The 23,436-nt window shown below is 30.9% G+C and overlaps 5 protein-coding genes across 5 annotated transcripts in view; 3 read left to right on the forward strand and 2 right to left on the reverse strand.

The window, feature by feature from the left end:
- Positions 1 to 193: 193 nt before the first annotated feature.
- LOC115876346 (bifunctional peptidase and (3S)-lysyl hydroxylase Jmjd7-like) lies at positions 194 to 6,905 on the forward strand. Its single transcript, XM_030892082.1, has 5 exons — positions 194 to 461; positions 2,126 to 2,294; positions 2,378 to 2,530; positions 2,583 to 2,749; positions 6,410 to 6,905. The coding sequence occupies exons 1-5, from the start codon at positions 254 to 256 to the stop codon at positions 6,838 to 6,840; spliced, it is 1,128 nt and encodes a 375-aa protein (XP_030747942.1). The 5' UTR covers positions 194 to 253; the 3' UTR covers positions 6,841 to 6,905.
- A 3,495-nt stretch (positions 6,906 to 10,400) lies between these two features.
- LOC115876363 (tetratricopeptide repeat protein 19, mitochondrial-like) lies at positions 10,401 to 11,258 on the forward strand. The gene has a single exon (XM_030892106.1). The coding sequence runs from the start codon at positions 10,401 to 10,403 to the stop codon at positions 11,256 to 11,258; it is 858 nt and encodes a 285-aa protein (XP_030747966.1).
- A 57-nt stretch (positions 11,259 to 11,315) lies between these two features.
- LOC115876347 (reticulon-4-interacting protein 1 homolog, mitochondrial) lies at positions 11,316 to 12,835 on the reverse strand. Its single transcript, XM_030892083.1, has 6 exons — positions 12,551 to 12,835; positions 12,410 to 12,490; positions 12,232 to 12,356; positions 11,864 to 12,174; positions 11,547 to 11,811; positions 11,316 to 11,490 (listed from the first exon to the last, which is right to left on the reverse strand). Exons 1-6 carry the CDS (start codon positions 12,768 to 12,770, stop codon positions 11,380 to 11,382), a joined length of 1,113 nt encoding a protein of 370 aa, XP_030747943.1. The 5' UTR covers positions 12,771 to 12,835; the 3' UTR covers positions 11,316 to 11,379.
- A 786-nt stretch (positions 12,836 to 13,621) lies between these two features.
- LOC115876348 (secernin-3) lies at positions 13,622 to 18,038 on the reverse strand. Its single transcript, XM_030892085.1, has 8 exons — positions 17,910 to 18,038; positions 17,613 to 17,763; positions 17,366 to 17,559; positions 16,667 to 16,866; positions 16,500 to 16,606; positions 14,409 to 14,606; positions 14,209 to 14,346; positions 13,622 to 14,153 (listed from the first exon to the last, which is right to left on the reverse strand). Exons 2-8 carry the CDS (start codon positions 17,760 to 17,762, stop codon positions 13,965 to 13,967), a joined length of 1,176 nt encoding a protein of 391 aa, XP_030747945.1. The 5' UTR covers position 17,763; positions 17,910 to 18,038; the 3' UTR covers positions 13,622 to 13,964.
- A 546-nt stretch (positions 18,039 to 18,584) lies between these two features.
- LOC115876349 (probable citrate synthase 2, mitochondrial) overlaps positions 18,585 to 23,436 on the forward strand; it is a 37,166-nt gene continuing 32,314 nt past the window's right edge. The window contains exon 1 of the mRNA XM_030892086.1: positions 18,585 to 18,755. Within this exon, the coding sequence (XP_030747946.1) occupies positions 18,711 to 18,755 (45 nt within the window). The 5' untranslated portion in view covers positions 18,585 to 18,710. The remainder of the gene's footprint in view (positions 18,756 to 23,436) is intronic.

A 23,436-nucleotide genomic window follows, 5' to 3' on the forward strand; every position in this document is an offset into this window, starting at 1 on the left:
TCAATTTCTGACGTTAAAATATGTAATCCATCTGTGGTCTATGATCTCTTTCCATAATCTCTTTATCTATGGTCTATGATACATGATATATCTCAAGCTTTGATCTCAAGATTGTCTCAAGTCTCAAGAGATGTATTCCTATATTGATATAATTTTTGATATAATTGTTGATAGGAATACATATTACATAAAGTCGTTGGACTTGATTCCTATTCCCTTTGTATCTGTTTTCAGTCTTGTTTTTCAGCTGGTTATGATTGAATGGATTATGATCACTTTTTTATATATGATCATGATCAAAAATCAAAATAAAGGCGAAAAAACTTGGCGAAAAAAGAATGAACAAAAAATTAATAACCTAAAATCAAAAACAAAGCAATATCAGGCAATATTTTTTCCTATGATTTTTTCAAATAATATGTTTAAAAATGGGCTCAAAGTACTTTATGGTGAATCTGATCGTAAGTTCCGCATTAATTATCAAACATATTCATTTTAATCAAGGCTATATAGATTCAGAAATAAAAGGAGGCAGGTACATTAAGAAAAAATTCATTTTATAAAAAATATTAACATTTAATTCATAAAAAAAACATTATTTAACATAATGAAAAACAAAATCAAAATGTTACTTTTCATTTCTTCAACGTTAAACCTCTGGTTAAACATTAAAATAATAAACAATATCAAAAGTTCAACTTTAAAACCAAGAAAATGTACATAATCTCTGCGAGAAACTAAAACAAGACCCAGTGATTCTAAAGTTCTCTTAATTAGTTTAGAACAATACATATAGATTCTGCATTTTGTCCATTTTTGTCCATTTTTTTCGAATTTGACAAACAAAGAAAAACTGCCACGCTTTTTGCAAGAAACTTACTGAAAAACTAGTACCTATACTTGAAAAATGAATAAAAAATCATAAAAATAGTACACCTACATAAGGTACATGTGAAAAATCTAGTTTTAATGATATCTGAAAAAATTGAAAAATAAACTGTTGACTGTTTTAGACGTGAAATTTCTCTTTATTTTTCTGCCACCACAGTCCGTATCCCCAACTACATGGTCCCCAGTCATAGTTCGATTCATTATTTTAACAAGTACCTATTATTCAAAATATAGAGAAGTTGTAGTACAAATAAAAACTATTCATTTGGCAATGGCAAACACATAGATAAAAGACTTATGGGCAAACAGCATGCCAAACAGCAGTATGTCCACAGCACACCAGGACATTAATATTATAAAATATATTAATATTTTGGTTTAAAGTCAAGTGCATTTGAGCCTTTATATCCATATAACGTTGCTGTAGTATATCAAACATAAAAATATAACATTTATCTGCTACCCTGATAGTTATGGAAAAACAATAGTTGAGCGACTAATAGTTTGACATATTCGCTCAAAAACAAATTGTATTTTAAATCTCAATCTAGAGTGCCATGTCTGTGTTTAAAACACTAATTTTTAATCAAGGTTAAAAGATGCCCAAATCGTCCAATTTGATCATATCTCAATTTTTTTCAAATGGAACGATGGTGGCTCATTAGCATATTTCGAAAAATAATTTTTTTACGGATAATTTGATACCACACACTTGGTATTTCGAGTCAAATTGTCGTTATGAACCGCATGTTACAATTTCAAATAACCCATATGCGAAAATGTCAAAAGTTGACATGTGATATGTCATTCTATTCAGAGTGTCATTTTCTACCGAATAAAGTAAAAAAATACCGAGGGTGCCATTTAAAAATCATAAGTTGTAGTCATTTCCGGTAAAACCGGAAGTGACCGAAAATAATTGAATATGTCAATCAATCCTAATTTATGTCATATACTAACACACCAAATCTCGTTGTTTCATCTGAAAAAATAAAAAAGTTATAGGGGGTGAGCCACTTTTGAGACGCACCCTGTATAACTTATTATGTTTTCAAGTATAAAAATCTGTTTTTATTGTCATAAATGCAAATATAAGTATACATTTTCTAAAATATCAAAATGTCTCTCTCTGTCCTCATATAGCCGTTCCACTGTGCGTCGGGACAAAGAAATTAAGACTCTCAGAACTTCCAATTGACTTCGGAAATAAAAATATATTATTTGTATTTTTTAGATCTACTATATTATAATCAAACAGTCCCAGAATTTCCTGCAACAGATATAGACTCCAAATTTCCTTTCCAGTTTTTCAGAAAATATGTCTCCAGAAATTATCCATTATTAATCAAAGGTGGTGCCAAAGATTTTCCTGCTGTAAAAAAATGGAATTCCCAATATTTTAGGTTTGTAATAGGTATTACTATTTTAATTAAGTTAAAAAATTGTAGTAAGTAAAAAGATATATAAAATTCATCTCAAATTTTAGAAAACATTACAGCGAAAAACGTGTTACAGTCACTGTTACACCTAATGGTTACGCTGATGGTGTAGCAAGTTATGAAGGAAAGGAATATTTCTTTTTACCAGAAGAGACTGAAATGGAATTTAAGGACTTTTTAAACGTTTTACATGAGCAACCGTAAGTCTTCATTTGCATAACAAAGTTATATCTGAATTTGTCCGATTTTTAGATTAAATTATGTAGCTTACATTCAACAACAAAATTCAAACTTAACAACTCACTTTTCAGAACTCTTAGTGGATATAGAAAAAGAAATTGACTGGGCCTCAGAAGCATTTGACAAAGAACCTGACGCTGTTAATTTTTGGATGGGAGATGGCAGAGCAATTACTAGTAGTATGTATACTAATATTTATTTTTGGTAAAATAAGCTGATCCGAAATCAGACAACCGTTTTTAAAGTTAGTGATTGATATTATAAAATCCTATATATTTTCCGTCTACTCCATAATTCTTGCAGACTATTGAACATAGAATGACCTAGATGAGCAATCATAATTTTATTCTATATTAGCGTGTACAAGCGACTTCGTTCGCGTCGAATTAATCATTTGTAATGATGATGATAAAGCAAAGCAAGAATTTCCATTAACATACAAACTGGATAAAATTTTCTCACATTTATGTCAGCATGAGAGAAAACAATATGGCGATATTATTATACAGGGTGGTCCGAATTGTATTCCGGAAACTTCGGCAGCATATTCTGCAGATAAAAATAAGTAAAAAAGTTCCTATAAATGTATGTCCTAAAATGCTTAGTTTCGGAGATACAGGGTGTAGAAGTTTAATTTTTATTTCGAATTTTTCCAAGTAATTTATGAAGTAACGTCAATATTTGGATGAAAATTGATGTCTATGAGTTTTTTGACATAAGAAATTTGATTTTGATGTCAATATAACTCCTATTTGTAGAGGGCGCCACCTACATGTGTTTAAACTGTTTTGAAGAGTAATAACTTTTCGTCCGTACCTGTATATAACTACTGAGTCAAAAAATATACATTTTCGTGACTTCTTACGTAAAAAATGTCTCTTGGTAAAAATCGCTATGAGCAACCGTTCTCAAGATATTTAGAATGGAAATAGTCGATACATGTCATTATATTGACAAAAAATAAAATGGTTGTGTAGATAGTTATTTGACTGAAATAATAAATTTGGGAAATTTTAATTTTTTTAAATTAATCATAGATTTTTCTGCGGAAAATGATGATAAAACAGTTTCTATAGAACTTTTGCGTTACAAAAACATTTCATATTTATGATTTCAGTCTAATAACTATTTAGTTAACATGTTTAATTTGTCAATGGTGACAGGTATTGATAATTTTGATTCAAAATATCTCGAGAACCATTACTCGTAGCGATTTTTACCAAGAAACCTTTTTTGCGTAAAAAACGTCGTAAATGTATATTTTTTTACTCAATAGTTTTATACAGGTACGGACGAAAAATTATTACTCTTCAAAACGGTTAAAAACACATGTAGGTGGCGCCCCCTACAAATAGGAGTCATATTGACATCAAAATCCAAATTTCTTATGTCAAAAAACTCCCAGACACCAATTTTCAGCCCAATATTGACGTTAGTTTAGAAATTATTTGGTAAAAATCGAAATAAAAATGAAATTTCTACACCCTGTATCTCCGAAACTAAGCATTTTAGGACATACATTTTTACGAACTTTTTTACTTATTTTTGTCTGCAGAATATGCTGCTGAAGTTTCCGGAATACAGTTCGGACCACCCTGTATAACTTGGTAATATTTGAGGGGTAGTTTCATCTCGTTGGAATTTGACTTTCGAAAAATCCGTTTGCCAAAAATAAGCTTTTTACGTCAAGCAGTTTAAGCAGAATCGTGGTTAAGAAATTACCCAACTTTTTGGAACACCTGTATGATTTTTTAAAAATTTTCAAAATATGTAAAAAAAACAAATAAATTATGCTTGTCCAAGCGTTTTCCCGAAAGACAAACCGTTTTTTAAATAACAAATATTGTAATATTTGAGGGGCGTTTTCACCCTCTTGGAATTTGAGATTCGAGAAACCCCTCCTTATCGAACCTCTACACCCCACAGTCAATCCGTTTGCCAAAAATCAGCTTTAAACGTCAAGCAGTTTAAGCAGAATTGTGATTACTCAATGGTCATATTTTATGAAACACCCTGTATAAATTTATAAAAAATCTTAAAATATGCAAAACAACAAAATAAAATATACGTGTTTAAGAGTTTTTCCGAAAAACTCACCGGTTTTTAAATAAAAAATATTTTAATATTTGAGGGATAGTTTCACCCCCTTAGAATTCGAGTTTCGAAAAATCCCTTCTTATTGAACCTCTACACCCTAAAGTCAATCTGTTTTCCAAAAATCAGCTTTTTACGTCAAGCGCTTTAAGCAGGATCGTGATTAATCAATGGCCAGATTTTTCGAAACACCCTGTATACATTTTTAAAAAATCTTAAAATATGTAAAAAAACAAAATAAAATATACGTGTTTAAGCGTTTTTTCGGAAACTTGACCGTTTTTTTAAATAAAAAATATTGTAATATTTGAGGGGTGGTTTCACCCTCTTGGAACTGGAATTTCGAAAAATCCCTTCTTATCGACCCTCTACACCCTAGAATCAACCTGTATGCCAAAATTGAGCTTCTTCCGTTGAGTGGTTTGAGCAGGATCGTGATTAATCAGTATGTCAGTCACTTAAGGATTCTATATATTAGTATAGATAGACCTAATTTCCTATCTTCCATACAGAGCTGCAACAAGTGAGTTTTAAAAAGACTTAAGTCTTAAGTCATTTCTAAAATCAAACCGATTTAAGTCTTAGGTCAAATTCAACATAAAGTTCAAATGATTTAAGTCTTAAATCTTTGATTTAAATCATTTTATTTCAAGTCAAGTCATTTTTGTAAAGACTTAAATCAATATAACGTTATTTAAGTCGTTTCTGTGACTTAAGTCTATATTTTTACTTAAATCATGATTATCTGCAAGTTAAGTCAGTAAAATTACTTAAATCAATATAATTACCCTCAAGTCAAACCAAACAGAATTCAATTTAAGTACTTTTTTTAAATGTTAATATTAATTTTCTTGTATTACCAATTAGCGATTTTCTTATTATCATATTATTAATTTATTGTAGGTACAGATGAACTAACTAAAACCACATAAAATAAAACGGTTAATTTTCAGAACAACTGCAAACACAAAAATATGTTTTGTTTTATAAAATTTAACCAATTTTTTAGTACTTTATATGTATCCATTAAAGCTAAATGTCACCGAATATTATGTCTATTAAAAAGTGGTGATGTGTTTTGATCACTATGTAATATATCGATGGCATAAGTTAAGAGCTGGAGGATTTTAAGGTACTCTTCAATATATTAAAGATAAATTTCTTTCGTTCGTCTTTCGAGCCACATAACGGAGTCGGGGATTCACTTGAAGAAGAACTTGAACATATTTATACCAAACAGACTCACTACGCACGCGTAACACGACAAATAATTAAAGCCGGCTCCGAAAAAGTAATATTTTACTTGCTAGTGGTATCGAGCATTGTTTTTTATTCTGCTGCTTCGCTTCTTAAGACTTTTCTAAAAGTCTAAAATCTTTTTCTACTTCGGAATAAAGATTTAAATTACAAATCATTTTGAAAAAGACTTAAATTTTAAGTCTTAAGTCAGCTTTCGAAAAATGACTTAAAATCAAATGACTTAAGTCATTAAAATGATTTAAATCAATTTAAATCTTACCTAAGTTTTCTATGAGCTGGCAGCTCTGCTTCTATATCCTAGAGATCCACCAGTGTGTGTGTCTTATTTGAAAATTATGATTAAGAGATGTAATAATTTTAAATTATCAACCAGTTTGTTTCATAGAGGAAGAATACAATTATTGTATAAAAAATTAAGCATAAAATCACTGCATATAATCAGGCATCCTTTTAAAAATGTCTATTTTTATATATTTTTTTTTTAGTGCACAAGGACCCCTACGAGAATATTTATTGTGTCATTGATGGCTACAAAGATTTTATTCTCATCCCCCCTCTTGATTTGCCTTATGTGCCATATAAAGATTATTCAGTAAGGCAGTATCAAAATGTAACAACAGATTCTTTTGATATAGCGCCTGTAAATAATCAAGAGGATATATCTTGGATTGCTGTCGATCCTTTACAATATAATTTGATAAGAGAATATCCGGACTTTTTTAAGAAAACTAGAAAATTTCAGGTCCGAGTCGAAAAAGGAGATATTTTATATTTGCCTAGTCTATGGTTTCATCATGTTAGACAAAGTCATGAATGTATAGCAGTAAATTATTGGTATGATATTGAATATTCTGATCCTAAATACTGTTATTATCAGATGTTGAACGAATTATGTCGAAAGTCAGATAGAGTTTAAATGTTTTACTATATTTTATAATATATTGTAATGTAAGAATGAAATAAAGTATACATTTGATTTAATTTTTCTTTGTATTTTTTTTTAATTTGTAAAATGACTACACTATAATATAATTTGATAATATTTGGACAACGTTCTGTTCACGATGATATCCGATCATCAGTAATGGAAAAATCGTCTATACTACATAAATGTATATTTATATGATAATAGACTTTGACATGACCAACTTTATTATACATAATTTATCCGATTACGATAGACACGTTTTTGAGGTCAAAAGTTAATGAGATTCTACCGTGACCAAATTCGGTGGAAAGACTATACTCATAATGGCAATGATGGCTTCCACGAAAGTTTTACTGGACGTTTCATTTACAAGTTCAACAGGGCGCGAGAGAAAATGTCCTATTAAAGAGAAAAATGGGGTTTTGCCGGTATAATAAAGGACGAGATATAGGTTGACAATGATACAGATTATAAACTTATCGTCAAAAGCATTGTCTTTCGTGGATCCAATTTTCGGAGTCGCGCACTAGTTAGGTTACTAGTTTGCGCACATGGCACGCCCACTTATGGCCTCTAAAATTGAGCACAGCGCCTGACCGGCCCAGTTATTACGCTGTTTAAACGCGAGATTATTTTTACGCCCAGGAAATTTTACTCGTTTGCTCATCGTCATAAAAAACAATTTTCGTGCCACGAATTAGGGACAAGATTTTTATCTGTATACTTATAGTATACCCATAGTATACCTAATCTGTGACAATGATGACATTTCAATTCTACCTTTCTAGATGTGCGCAGGTATCAGGAATCAGGAATTTTCTTATTTACTGGTAGATTGGAGCAAAATTTGTCATGTGAATAGTACGATCCTATTGTGACTCAGTTCTAAAATAACTCCATTTCACAGCCGTTTTTAACAACTCATGCCTGTTTCTGCTCCTAGCTGGGCAGGTACACATAACGTGATTCATAGTTTCGTTACTCCCCATGAGACGGCATTCGGCATTTTCCACCAGTCCCATTTCCCATTCTCTCCAGATGGGATCTTAGCCTGAGTGGCCCATACAGCATATGCGCGCCATTTCTACCCGCCTTTAAGAGTTCTCCGGTTCTGTATTTGGATGGCCCCGCCAATATTCTTTTGCCATTTTCTTACGTGCCGTAGTAAGAGTTGAAACTAGTGATGGGAAAAACCGATTAATTTCGATAATCGAATACCCGAGTGTTAAGCGATCGCTCGAGCGAAATTTCGCTCGTATTTAAAAACACGGTTTTTTGCCCGTCGCTGTTGTACTCGCAACTCGTAACGCCAAGCCGTAAGTTGCGTGCGCAGAGCACATATTCTTTCGGTGACGAATGGCGAGTGGCAAGTAGCAAGCGACGAGTAATTCGCTTGATTTAGTTTAGTTTAAAGCATTGTCGATGGAGGTCGTAAAATGTTGTCACTCTGATACGCAACGGATAACGGGTATAAATTTGCTACCTGCAATGTATGTAGAAGAGTATGTCACATTAAAATCGGATTTCAATTTATTTCATTCTAGGAGTTCGTCGCTCGTAACTCGTCACTTGCATCGCTCGTTCATAATCGAGCGATCTCGGTTATTTGAATAATCGAGCATTCGGGCGAATTTTCGTTAGAATTATCTCATCACTAGTTGAAACTTTACAGCAGGCTATTTTTGGGGAGAGCCCGCTTCAGTTTCACCCACTCTATAGACGTGATCATCAAAAGATCCTTGCGATGTAGCACGAGTTACGTCCTTCGGACTTCCGTCAGCTTCGGTAATAAGGCATTTAACTTAATTATTTAATGCTTAACCATATGCTCCAAAACATCCTTTACAAAATTCTATGATTATTACATATGACTCTTTCATTTAAAATATATTTTTTACATTTTTTTCCCCGATAAGCTCAAATCATTCAAACGATTGTAATGAAAATTTGGGTTGTTCTGTGTATTGCAGAATAGGTTTCTATAAAAAAAATTGAAGATATTTGGACAAGGGTTTGCTTACGATGAAATACCATCAACAGTAACGAAAAAATCGACTATACTGGATAAAATTTGATAGGGTAATAGGCATGATCATTAGCTTCACTATACATAATTTATCCGATTATGATTCACACATTTTTGACGCCAAGAGTTCCGATTCTGCTTTGTTTCGTAGGTACAGGAGGTTAAAATCTTCATTTTTTTTCTCGATTTATTATAATTTTCTTCCAAGTGCTTTTAGCGATTCGAATAAAATTTGGAGGGTAAAAGTACTATGAGTGCTACATATTTTAATGCTAAAGAAAATGTGGACATATTCACTCACCAGGGACGTGCATATGGGGAATAAATGGAACATTTTTCTAAAAAAACATATGCGCCACTTACTTTTCTCTTATTAGCAAAATTATTTAGGCTTTTTAACTCTGATTAGAAGTAGTATCTTAATATTTTGCCCATTTCGATCTCATCGATGAGATAAACGCAATTTTATTAATGACAAAAATTAATAAACTATTTATTTAATGTAATTTATTACTAAAATGTTATTAAAATTTATAACACTGACCTACAGTGCTATCTACAGCAAATTCCCCAAAAAATAACAGTGTTTAAGATAATTACAAAATGCCTATTTTTTAGAAGTTTTAACATCCTGTAACTTTAAAAACTACTTCCGCACTTATGTTTTTAGGAACTTTTGTTTAAAAAAGAAATTTTGATAAGGAGTACTTATTTAACATTTTGGCAAATTAATGAAATTAATTTTTTTTGAATGTTGCTATTAGAATTGGATTAAGGCAAATTAATTAAATTGCATTTATCTCATCAAGACGACCGAAATCAACAAAATATTAAGAAACAACTTTAATCAGCATTTAACGGTTTACACAATTTTGCCAACAAAAGAAATAGTCGGTGGCGCACATATTTTTTTAGACAAATATTCCATAGATAGCTCATATGAACGTCCCTGGTGAATATGTAGAGTGTAGACACTTTTTTAGCATAAAAATAAGTCGCACTTATAGCCTTTACCCTCAAATTTTCATTCGAATCGCTAAAAGCACTTAGAAGAAAATTATAATAAGTCGAAAAAAGATGAAGACTTTAACTCCTTGTAAGAAAGCAGAATCGGACCTATGTTGATATAATTCTAATAAATAAGGAATCTCTCCACGAGATGGCACATGTTTTTTGACGCACCCTGTATAGGGCCCTCCACAAACGTTTAGAACCGCCCCCGTAGATAAGTGTAAAATTTGGTGTCTATATTATTAGAAATATCATGTCAATAGAGGAAATCTTATTATACCTATAAATAACGCAGTCAGGTGAATAATCTGTCAGTTGGCCCAAATGTTTGAAAGAAAATTTCATGTTTATATATACACTAGCATCTAAATTATGGCGGAAGATGAATTTTATGTCGCCTTATTTTCATCATACTATGAAAACTTTACGACGTCTTAGCAAGATCCAGTCAATGGGCCAACTATACTACTTTAAAAAACCGGTAGTATTTTTTCTAACATGTAGCCCCCCTATGATCACAAATTCATCTCCAAATTCTGGTCTTCAATATGACGTCGAAGAGAATATTTCTCACCTGATGACGTTGGCCAGACTAGCTCTGGAAAAGGGCGATTTCGAACGTGCAACTGCTATTTTGGAAATGGGATTGAAAGTATGTGAAGAATACGAATCTTATGTATCACTGCCTTACATATACGACATATTAGCGTCCATTTCATTCGCTTTAGGCAATATGAACAAAGCAGAACATATTTTAGTTAGCGCTATTGAAAAATTAGTTCAAATTGGAACTCCAGATGATGATACACAAATGGTAGACTTCCAGTTGCGTCTAGCAAGAATCTATAGCGCATACGACGAAACCGTTCTGGCTGAAATTGGGTTTAGGGATTGCCTCAATAAACAAAAAAACAAAATCTTGGATGGAGACACTTCAACAAAAACAGGCATGCTTTATGTAAACGTCCTTTTTTGGTATGGCTTACACAAAATCAGGAGTTCTGAACATCTTACTGCCAAAGATCTTATTACATCTGCCTATGATTATTCACTAAAAATCAAAGGTTTAAGTCCCTATCAGGAAATGGTTATTTTATATACATTGGCTGACTTACACATGCAATTGGGGGAAAGTAATATTGCCTTGCAGAATATGAAAAGTGCCATTTTATTAGGCAAAGGTATTGGTAGTACTGATATGCCTCGCTGTTACTTAAAATTGGCAAAAATTTACATAAATTTGGGTGCATGGATAAACGCTCGTGATTCCTGTAAAGAAGCAATTAAACTAGCTGGACTATTTCATGACAGTATGGTGAAAAGTGAAGCAGAATATCTATTAAATACTATCAATGATGAGCTTGCGTAGAAGTCCTTTGTTCTATGTAGATTATCTTAAGGACAAGAGCTAATAAAACCAAGTGTAGTCTTTTAATTTGATATTTAATTTTAAAAATAATTATCTAGTGCTGATTAACATTTTATTAAGTCTAATTATCATAAGTTATCACAAGTTTTCCTCTTGCATGGCCAGACTTAAGAGTTTCTATAGCACAAGGCAAATCATCAAAACCAAACTGTTTTTGAATAACTGGATTTATCTAAAAAATTATATTGTAATTTGATATCTTTAATGTCTAAAAACTTATTTATTTACTTTGCCTTCACACACTAGTCTATGTAAAAACTGAAATCCAAAGTTTGATGGAACAAAATAACCCCATCTTACAGTTTTTCCATTACATATATTGGTAATATTTGCTTCAAACAAGTCTTTTGCACTCTTCAAAAGACCAAAAGTTAACCCATAGTTATCATTATTTACTAAAAGTGGTGAATTTAATGTAATATAGGATTCAAAATTCCATGATTTTGGAATGTTATGAATTCCCATATTAGCTGCATCTAAGATGACATGATATCTAAAAGTAAAATATATAAGAAAAAATATGTGGCCCATAACAACAACCATACTTTCCTTCTAATTCTACATTTTTAATAAAATTTGGATCACTTCTATCAAATACAAAATCTGGTTTCAATAAAGAGACGAAGTCTACAGCATCTTTTGAGCAAGTGGTGTATACTATGCATCCTTGAGACTTTAGTAGCTGAATTGCGGCAGTTCCTACTCCACCAGAACCGCCCAATACTAATACCCTTAAACCTTCCTTCTGTCTCATTAGAAGATTTCCAGCTATAAATAGTCCACTCCATGCAGTCATTGAGGCATAAACCAGTGATGCACTTTGTTCATGTGTCAAGTGCTTTGGCTTTGGTAATATCTATAAATGATTCTACCCATTTAAGTAATGCTGTACACTACTAAAGAGCTATATTACATGACAACCTGATGCCAGCACAAACTCAGCAAAACTTCCTTGTTTGTGAATAGGTACAAAACCGTAAACTTCATCTCCAACATTGAACTTATTGCTAACTCCATGGCCCTTAGATATTATTGTACCTGTTTTTTTATATTACTCACAAAGGACATCTAGTATATATGTTAAAACTTACCTGAAAAATCTCTTCCAAGGGTCAAAGGAAACTCTAATTCTGCCTTTCTTAATACTTGAAAAGATGTTTTCCCGTAACCGCCTAGAGTATTTTATTTTTAATTATCACAACATGAACAATTTATCAGTACCTATTACGAACCCAGCATAAATAAATCTATTGGATTTAACGAGGCTGCTTTAACTTGTACTAAAACTTCTTCAGGATTGTATATAATAGGAAGTCTTTTAGATTCCAGTTGAAGTTCGTTTATATCACCGTACGAATGTATTAACCAGGATAACATTTTTTGGCTTTCCTTTAACTTTAGAGATTTTTGGGAAAAGCATCTTTGAGAAATTAATACGGTTCTATTTAACATAATTTTTAACCAGTTTTTTTAGATTTAGTTAGGTTATATCCGGTGTTTACATTTATTTTAGGAATGTGTTCATAAGTCATAGATAATATGAACTGATTCAAAAGAACTATTTGTTAGGGATGGCAACAATATATCGATATATTAATGAAAATATATCGATGTACTTCTCTTGGCGGTTATAATACCGGTATAACAATATTCTCAAAAAGAATCACGCTGTAGGCGTGTTTTGATTGCCTTGGTTATTCTCTGGGGTAAGTTTTTTGTAGATTACATGCGAAATACCCGACCGATAATGTTAATTTATTATAATTTGGCAATAAATTATATATAACTTGCATATTTGTACATTTGTTATAGCATTTTCTTTAAGATATATCTTTATATATCGATTGAAGTTTGGAATTCTTACGCGTTGGTTAAAAAATGTCAAATTATTTATTGCGGTTTTTTAAATCAACATGCATTCAAAGAAATACCTCTCTGTTAATGAAATAAAACATGAAGGAATTAAATGAAACAAAATAAAGGTCCACTATATTATATTTCAAAAGTGCAAATAATATTTTTTAAATATTATATGGTGAGATAAATATAAATAGTGTAAGGATGAGGTAATACAAATACCGCTAATATAACAATAAAAGAGTCGTCACATTATAACGATAAATAAATAAAAATTTTAAGTGCAAAGTAAAGTTTTTACATTATAAAAACTAAATTTACACTATCAATAATTTAAGATGGAATAATACTTAAAGCATAGAAAATATCACAAAGAAAGTGGAAGTGTATAAAGAATATTGTGCCCTGCTAAATAAAATATATTTAGGGTAGACATAACATACAAATTTGAGCATACATGTATTCTTTTAAGTCAATAGAACAACTACACAACATCAGTCATACAATAGGGAACATTTTTGGAAATAATAACTCTAAATTATTTTTTTCGGTTACTCCTCTTGTAATACTATTTTTTTCACATAAGATTACTGTTACTTATTCCCAGCTTTACCAGTAGAAAACATGCAAAAACTTAATATCGCCCCCTGTATATCTATTTGAAGGCCTATGAAGCAAAACAGCAACCTTAATAATTTAGATCTTAAAGCCCATTGCTTAAAATAGAAATATCACTTTGCTTACATTGTCTGGACTTTTCGATTTTTGTTTTTAGAGTTTACCTAGTGTTTAACGGTAAAATTTAACTTCAGTTTCAACACAATCTTTCAGTAATTCATCAAATTCAGATAGATCCTCTCCTACAGTCGATATTACTTGGTCTAATTCTTTTACACAATCTGACTCCATGCCGTGAAGCAAGTCTTGGACTCCCTTGTATTCAGCGTCTTTATACAAAGTATACAGCATGTGAGGGGACTAAAAAATCAATAGATGTTTAACCTTATAAAAAGTTTGAAAAAATCTAACTTACATTTTTATCTGGGCAGATGGTATGTTTAGAAATTTTAACGTTTTTAGTAAAAATAAACGGTTTAAATACAGATCTTGATGGATCAGGAGTAGCGGTAAACCAGTGTACACTGGGTCTTGTTGAGCTTAAAGTCGACACCTATAATTTTTTCGATTATATATATAAATATTTTGTTCTAAACTAACTTATATAACCCATACTTGACTTCCAGCTGTAGGGAAGGCATCGTCACAGTCGCGACAAATTCCAGATTCCTTATCGCGAAGTACTTTAAACATATCCGTTTCTCGAAAACCGTTAGAACAGGCGTACTTCTCTAATAATGCTTTACCTTTCAAGTAGCGAATATCGCCAGGTTTTTTTTCACCAGAAAATATTTCGCAAAAATTAAATTCACCCTAAAATTCAATTAAAAATGTTAACATTCAAAAATGTGTAAAAATAGAATGCTACTATCACAATAAATAGATACTAGACTGCGCTAGATCACACTAGACTGCTGATATCACAACTAACTAGTTCAGTTCGGAAGCACATTTACGAGAGATTTAGATAATATCTTCCCTTTAATTTTACTTTTAGTGAAAATGCAAATAGTAATTTTAATGTAATTCTTGTTATATAAATATATCGTCGGCTTCCACACAGTGGATATACTCACACAGTCACATACTACACAGTCATAACCTACATTGCATCATGCGACGATATGTACCATACGATCGAAAAAAACGGTGTCAAAGACGGCTGAGGAATGACAATCGATAATTTTGGCGAGGTCAAGCTCTAGGCGTTATTTATTTGGCGCGTACTCTTCTTTATTCTCTAAGTTGATGGACTTTTCGTCGGTGGTGTGTCAGAACTAAAATCCATACCAAAGTTACATTTTTTCTTATGGAACACCCGGTATTTTATTTAATTTTTGGATTCTTGGGCGTTAAATAAGGCATTTATTATACGGGTTTAATATGTTTAAATGCTTTGGTTTTTGAGACACCAGCCATCTTGATTACAATTTTATTGAAAAATCGCTTTTTATTCAAAATCTAACCCAGATAGGTATAGGAAACCCTAATCTAGTTTGAAAGAGCATTTAAATCTGCTTCGACTTATTTAAAAAAACACATAGTGTCGTATTTGAAATAACGAAGTTTTTATCTAAAATAAATATTTAAAATAGACCAGCAATTTTTGATACCCTTGTATAAATTTAAGGAAGCAATCAGATTTTTTAATAAAGTTTATTTCTCTGGCTCGAAAGTTAGCACAAGAATTAATTCTGAAAAGTAATGTACAATGTTGACAAACTTTTTTATTATAGCATGCACATACAGGGTGAGTCTTAAATAAGTGCAAATATTTTCAGGGGTGGTATATTTCGACCCCAGGAACACGTCTATGATTTTTTTTTCCGCAAAAAAAGATGTTGAAAATCGTGCATTTTCTTTTAAACTTCCCTGTATATTTTTCGAAAACTTTTTAGAACTGCCTGTTCACCGCAAATTTTCCCACAGTATAATTTCTTAATCTCTGATATTACCATAGTTACGGCTTTACTCTATGGTTACGGCACTAAAAGGAATGCAATTACAGAAAAAATCCGGTGGCTCTCAAATTTTTTTCAAAAAAGTCATTTTTTTTTTAAATTTTCAAACTTAAATAACTCGGTTATTTTGGACTTATCTGAAAAATGGTAAAGAGAAAATATGTTTCTTTTATCGAGATCTACCAGCCCTGAAAATATTTGCACTTATTTAAAACTCACCCTGTATAAATATCTCAAAAATCAAAGCTTCTAAACATATTAAACCCTTATAATAAATGCTATATTTGATGTCCAAGAATCGAAAAATGAAATAAAATACCGGGTGTTACATAACAAAAAATATAACTTTGGTATGGATCTTAGTTCTCACACACCCTGTACATTTCAAAATAATTTGAAATTATGCACATTGCCTTCCCACATAAACCCATAAAATATTTTGTGTCTATATCTTTCCATTCTCGTATTATTAAACGAGGCGAATGAGGTGCGCCACCCTGTAGAAGGCTGAGTAGCCACTAACCATCCCTAACATAATAACAATTATGTATACTTGTATTATTTGTTTTTTACATGCTGTTCATTATTAAAACTTCACTTGAAAAATCACTTAGCTTATGTGACATTTTTGTATATTGACATTTATTGTTAAGTTTCTGAACCCTCCATACATCTATCAGATTTTTTTTATACAAAGTAATTTCCTAATATAATAGTATAGTTTCGTTTAATATTAAATACTTACAGCGCCATCCCAAAGATTTTTTGATTTAGCATACTCTTCTATTCCTTTAGATTTACGGTCTATCTTTGTTGTAATAGTTAGAATATTTGAGATATTTCTAAATCCACCTAAAACCAGCAATAGTTACACAAATTAATAGAATGTAACTGATTTCCAACAAATATTACTGGTTATTTTCTCAGCTACCCAATGCTTTCCACAAGTTTCTAAAACCCAAGCACAAGCAGGGTCGGCAATTAAAAATGAATTAAAATAGGCAAACGAATTATCAGTTTTAGAACAGGGGCCTCCTTGGCCATATTTTTCTAGAAGATCGGTAATAACGTCTAAGGCTTCTACTGCACTGCAGCTTCTCTCTAAACCTAGCCTGCAGAATGAGGAAAAATTATTATATATTCTTGATACCAATTAAACTTTTTGTTACGTAATCGAGGGCGCAATTTTTAAATTCATTATTGCCAACCATGGACATTTTTGGCGCCAGACTGACTAACTGGAATTTAAATATCCCGAGTCTAAAGTCAAACATTGTTCTTTTTAGAACCTCTTTTGCTCCGAAGTGTACAAGATAGCTTAATAGCCATAAAGTCATCGTAACTTTATTAGAATATTTTGGATGAGAAAGTGGTAGTAATGGCCCTTTATGTCCCTTAAGTGCTGTTAAGAAGGTGAGTTTTGTTGATGTTAATAATAACTGTTTATTTATTTATAATTAATTTATTGTGTTTGTTGTTTCCTAAAATATTTTGATTAAAAGAAAATATGTAAAAGTGGGCAAAGCTGTGCCAGTTAAGTTTAATCACGTGACTCAAAGTTATTTGGTGTGAACTATACATAAGGTATAATAATTTTTTATTGTAGTTTACCGAACTAAATCCATTCCAAGAAGTCTTTTAACATTAGGATTATTATCTCCATCCATATCATTGGTCCAGATTGCTTCATTTCCAATAACAACTCCACATTCATTTGCACCCATTTCAGCACCCCACATCCAATTTGGTTTACTCAGTATAACTGCTTTTGTTACATCAACAGGTTCAATTTCTATGTAAGTACACTGAAGTGGATAATTGTAGTAATAAATATACAGTAAAGTATTGTTTATTTTACCTTTGTAGGGCCTGATTTTTCAGTTGCTGGTATGTAAATAACTTCTTGAATTTCACCTTGCGGTCTATCAGAATTCTTCCCGAAAACCACTCCATGTTGTGTTAATGGTGGAAGTACCACAAATGTATCACAAGATCGCGGTTTGGCCATTCTGTAAGAATATATAAAAATGGTAAAGTGTATAACTCTTATTTTTTTCTATGCATGATTTTTAAAAAGTAGCTTGTATTAAAACATTCCATACTGTCACCACCTAATAATGTATAAAAAGAGGTATTATATTTAAAATAATACTACCTTGCCAGTATTCTGCTAACTTTAATTACAGATATACCAAAAAACAATTTTTTCAGAAGTTAATTTTGGTGTTTTTTCAGTGGTTTTTCACGTGTCAATGTCAAATAAACTAAAACTTCAAAATCAGCTGTTTGGCATCACATGTTATAAGAGTTTTCAATTTAATAGATAATGTTATCTAGGTATCTAGGCTAAGTTCTTTTTGAATCATATATTGTATATGATTCCACTGACAAAAATATATCATAGTTTACTATAATTTTAAATCATACTGCATGATCTGAACCATAAATACCTCAACTTTAAATAAATAAAATTATATACGTCCAAAGCTATTTTAAATGTAAAATTAAGAACATTTTGTAAATGTACCGCCCAAGGTACCGCCTTTGTTCTGAATATAATCTTTGTTGCCAAGTCACTACAGTTTCGAAATTTTGGGGTAGTATTAAATACCTACACACAGTATTTTTCAATGAAAGGACACGTTCTGATTTATTATTAGAATTTATTACTTCATTAACTTGATATTGAGCAATCACTTCAAGAATATAATAATATACATTTCGAGGTTCAAAACTGTGAAGATTTTAAATATTTTATCGATTTCTCTCTTTATTCTTTCACCATTTGGCAACGTTGCACCGTTTATCATTGAAGAATTAATCAGTGGTGTGCCACTATATCGTCATAAGTAACTTTAAATTGTGCTTTAAATTTTTCACTTTTTTAGTTCAGTTCTCCAGATAGGAACTGTCGATTGTGTGGGGGTTGTTAGAAAAAGGAATTGTTTTCACAAGGATGGGAATATTTCGCATAACTACAGCTAAATTAGCTGAAACTCAAGTATGTATTACATTTATTATCTAACATAGGTTTCTCTTAAAACAACCCTTACAAAAGGCATTATTCCGTTATACCGAATATTTATTTGTAGTCATACCTTTTAGGTCTTTACGAGTACGTTATACTGGCCCTTTAATTGAGATATAATATATATAATATCAATTAATTTTAGAAAAATATTGCTGGTTACGTAAGGAGACAGTTTGATTTTATAGGTTATCAGGGCAGGTAATGTTGTATCTTCTCCATGTACCTACGTACCTACCTGTAAAATTCCAAGTCTTTTTTTCAAGGCCCCGGTTTTTTTTATTATGTAAAGTATTGGATTCGGACATCAAGCATACTATGTTTATTTAAAATTACATTTTTTTATTCCGCGGGAGCTTAAATTATCGGTCAATCACAGGATGTTCTACGGTAAATAATAAAATTTAAAATCTGGCCTTGGCAGTTATTTTTTTAAAGCAACACCAGTTATTTTTTAAAGCTTTCTACAATTTAGAATTTTTGCTATTTCTTTTAATAATTTATAAGGTAAATCTCTTACTTATAATGAAATTGCAATATTTTAACAGTTATCTTTTATATAACCTTGCTAAGTAAAATGGTATGACCTACAGTAGATTTTTTTAAATAGTTTAGTAAAAGTCCAGTTTATCAGTTACATATTGACCATTCTTTGATGCAACATTGTTTAGATACGAGATTTGCGCTGCGGACAAACATATTGTTTTGATTTTAGGAGTAAAATATTTTGAAGATAATTCTTAATAGCAATGATATTTGATACAGGTTGTTTTAAGAGTATTGAAGAGAGTATTTTGTATTTCTGATTCTACTAATCTTATTGTAAATGTTTTATGATACTTGTAGCTTTGAGTTAATTATTATGTGTGTAATAACAAAGATATTCTTAGGATATGTTTACCATAGAAGTAGACATGATTTAAATATATGTTTTTCTTGTTAATTTTTGTTTAAAAGGAATATGTTATAGAGAGATTTTTATCTATCACACTTCAGTTGAAATCACATGATTAGTGGCTTTTATAGTGTCAATTATGCCTTATATCAGCAGTTGTCAGCAGTATATAGCAAAATAGTTAAAATTCCAGTATTTTTATGTATATGTTTCTGGAGGATTTTTTTATAATTATAAGAGCTGAGTTAAGAGCTTATATACATTTTTTTGTTCACTGTTCTTCAACAGATATCACATGACATTTACAAATTATTTACAAAATGTAGTAATCTAAACTCATGATTAGATATGTATAGGTAATAGGTAGATAATGTACCTATTCTCTAGGTAGATAGTTATAGTTATAAGATATCAAACTTTAGCTTCCTTTCGGATCACTTTACATAATCCTAAGAGCATAAATATATTTCGATAGTTTCAGACATATTAATAAATAAATTTAAAATATATATTTTCAGCCCTTAAAAAATTATTAAAAATACAAGAACTGTCTTGAAATCAAAACTATACCGGGTGCGTCACAAAAGTGGCTCACCCCTATAACTTTTTTATTTTTTAAAATAAAAAAATGAGTTTTTATATGTTAGTATATTACATAAATTAGGATTGATTGACGTATTCAATTGTTTTCGGTCACTTCCTGTTTCACTGGAAATTTTTGATTTTTGATTTTTAAATGTCACCCTCGGTATTTTTTTACTTTATTCGATAGAAAATAACACTCTGAATCGAATGACATATCATATGTCAACTTTTGACATATTTGCTCAAAAAAATTGTATTTTAAATTTCAATCTAGAGTGCCGTGTTAAAAACACTAATTTTTAATCAAGGAGGCTTGGAAAAATAGATTTGATCGTCTAATGTTTTTAGTGTCTTCTCCTGGCCGGTTAAAAGATGCCTAAATCGTATTTTTAATCATATCTCATTTTTTTCAAATGGAACGAGGGTGGCTCATTAGCATATTTGGGAAAAGCATTTTTTTACGAGTAATTTGATACTACACTCTTGGTATTTCGAGTCAAATTATCGTTATGAACCGCAGGTTACAATTTCAAATAAACCATATGCGAAAATGTCAAAAGTTGACATATGATATGTCATTCTATTCAGAGTGTCATTTTCTATGGAACAAAATAAAAAAATACCAAGCGTGCCATTTAAAAATCAAAAGTTGTAGTCATTTCCGGTGAAACCGGAAGTGACCGAAAACAATTGAATATGTCAATCAATCCTAATTTATGTCATATACTAACATACCAAATCTCGTTATTTTATCTGAAAAAGTAAAAAGGTTATACGAGTGAGCCACTTTTGAGACGCACGGCACCCGGTATTAGTTATTTACTTTAGATGGTCTGTACTTACTTTGCTATAAATATGGTAATCGTAAATTATACAGGATGTTCAAAATTCTACGCCAAACTTTCTAAAATATAAAACAATTTTTCTTATTTTTTTTTTAAAGGAACACCCTGTATATTATTTTTCCAATGAATAGAGAATTAAAAAATTAATATTTTTTGTATGTATTTAGAGTATTTCAAAATTTTTATTTTGAAATACGCAATACGGTTTTGCAGATATTCCCGATTTTATATTTCATATGGCATTTTCCATTGTAAATTTTTATCAAAGCCACCCATTGATTTTTCTCTTGTATTTTAACGTTGAAAGAGCCGTATGAAACAATACTACGTGTATCTGAGAAACCATTAAAATTTTCAACAAACAAAACATGTTCTTTTTTTAACTCTCCATCAATAAATAAATAATATACATGGCGTAGAATTTTGAACATCCCGTATGATTTTAAGATTACGATATTTATAGCAAAGTAAGTATAGACCATCTAAAGTAAATACCTAATATAGTTTTGATTTCAGGACAGTTCTCGTATTTTTAATATTTTTATAAGGTTGAAAAATATATATTTTTTATTTATTTATTAATATCTCTGAAATTACTAATATATTTATTCATATCTTAGTATTATGTAAAGTGACCTGAAAGGAAGCCAAAAATGAAATAATATACAGGGTGTTTAATTAAAAAAAATCATCCAGATACACTCACACGCTTTTCAACCACCCTATAGAAGTTTTATAGAAATATTTTCCTGAAATACATCCTCGTACATACTTTAAGTTTGCACTTCACAAAATTCTCAAGTTTTTTATTCGAGCTACAGATGTCCGCTACATTCGGTTACGAGCTACAGATGTCCGACGCAATATTGCCGAACCCTGTATTATAACTGTAACTGAAAAATAATTGTAACTTGTAACTGAAAAAACTCGGAAAATTTGGAAAAGTATAAACGGGATTACCTAACCATTCTAGAACAAGCAAACATTTTATGAAGAATGTAATTTTCTCAAAATGTCAATAATAAAAAAGTTTTTCTTCTGTAAAGACAATCCGGGGAGATACTGAATAACCCTATAACTAAACCAAATCAATCTTGGGAATATTTTTAATAAATAAATGGATTTTTAGTAAATTTTCAGTTCTTTATTAATCATTTTCGATATCAACGGTAATCATTATTAGCAGATTAATAATATAATATTTAATGTAAATCTTATTTTGAATATCGCACGACCTTTTTTTTCAATACGATACTTTTAAAAATAAAGCCATCGATTTTGAAGTTGTATTTTGGCGCTCAATAAATATCTCGATCTCCTGTTGTAAGTTTTCTTATATAATGTTTTGGAATCCCTGGACCAAACCTAAAAATAAGATTAGTGCGTCAAGATTGACGATCGAGTGGGAACTGCGAACTGCGTGTGGAAAATTACTTTTTGTCGCATTTATTTTGATAATTTTTTTTTTCGCTGGCCGTCTCCAGACGCGTGACGATGGCTTATTTGTTCGGGGTTAATAGAATTAAAATTTATTGTCGGACTTTGGTCGTACGGATTCTCTCTACCGACCGCTTAAATTGATATTCTGCGTCATTGCACTTATCTTAAGATTTAGATGTCTACGAACTTGTAGTTTATAATTATTTATGTTATAATGTAAGAATTGGAACTTGAAAATCTCTCGACTAAAAATGCATTTTGTGTAGAAGGCCTCTATACTCTGTTTCTTAAAAGTCTATTACGCTGTACTGTTCGGGTCGTTCTCAGGGGTCGGGTAAGCGGGTGTGCGGCCGAAGAAAATATATATTATACAGGGTGAGTTTTCTACGATGTTCTCTATGGGTATCTCGGAAACTACTGGAGATAGACAGTCGGTTAAATGGGGAAAGAATTGTAGTTTTGTGGGGTCATAAATATGCGCCTTTCAGATTTTTGAAAAAGTTCGTGGCTTGTTAGATATTTCGAAAAAAACAAATATCGGCGGATATTAAATTTTAAAAATGGTCCCTAATTCCATTATAATCTATTTTAGACAAAAAAAATTCAGATAAAAGTTTTAGATAATCATATCCTTAATGAGATTGTGTCCTTCGTTTTTTTCTAAAGACTCTCATTTTTAACATATGACACAAACTTATGTTTTTTTTAAATGGAAACCATAGTTGGCCATGACTTCATAAAAAGCGCCATTTTTTAAGCTTTTTAGCGATATAAGCTATAATATGTATTTTTTTCGAAAAATTACTCTTTCTTGATTAATTTCACTTAGTTGGCATGATATTCTTATTCTGTTAATTATTTAATTATTATAATTTATAACTTATAAAAA

This window comes from Sitophilus oryzae, unplaced genomic scaffold (assembly GCF_002938485.1).
Source record: "Sitophilus oryzae breed Bouriz unplaced genomic scaffold, Soryzae_2.0 scaffold_1432_pilon_pilon, whole genome shotgun sequence".
Lineage (NCBI taxonomy): Eukaryota > Metazoa > Arthropoda > Insecta > Coleoptera > Curculionidae > Sitophilus > Sitophilus oryzae.

Bases quoted from the DNA above. Each gene is read 5' to 3' on its own strand.
- LOC115876346 (XM_030892082.1), top strand. From the start codon at position 254: ATGATTGAATGGATTATGATCACTTTTTTATATATGATCATGATCAAA. The intron at 462-2,125 runs GTAAGTTCCGCA...TGTATTTTTTAG, and splicing joins ACTTTATGGTGAATCTGATC to ATCTACTATATTATAATCAA. The intron at 2,750-6,409 runs GTATGTATACTA...TTTTTTTTTTAG, and splicing joins TGGCAGAGCAATTACTAGTA to TGCACAAGGACCCCTACGAG.
- LOC115876347 (XM_030892083.1), bottom strand. From the start codon at position 12,770: ATGTTAAATAGAACCGTATTAATTTCTCAAAGATGCTTTTCCCAAAAA. The intron at 12,491-12,550 runs GTTCGTAATAGG...AAAATACTCTAG, and splicing joins AATAGATTTATTTATGCTGG to GCGGTTACGGGAAAACATCT. The intron at 12,357-12,409 runs GTAAGTTTTAAC...ATAAAAAAACAG, and splicing joins CCTTGGAAGAGATTTTTCAG to GTACAATAATATCTAAGGGC.
- LOC115876363 (XM_030892106.1), top strand. From the start codon at position 10,401: ATGATCACAAATTCATCTCCAAATTCTGGTCTTCAATATGACGTCGAA.
- LOC115876348 (XM_030892085.1), bottom strand. From the start codon at position 17,762: ATGGCCAAACCGCGATCTTGTGATACATTTGTGGTACTTCCACCATTA. The intron at 17,560-17,612 runs GTAAAATAAACA...TATCCACTTCAG, and splicing joins AAAAATCAGGCCCTACAAAG to TGTACTTACATAGAAATTGA. The intron at 14,154-14,208 runs GTAAGTTAGATT...TTGATTTTTTAG, and splicing joins CCATCTGCCCAGATAAAAAT to TCCCCTCACATGCTGTATAC.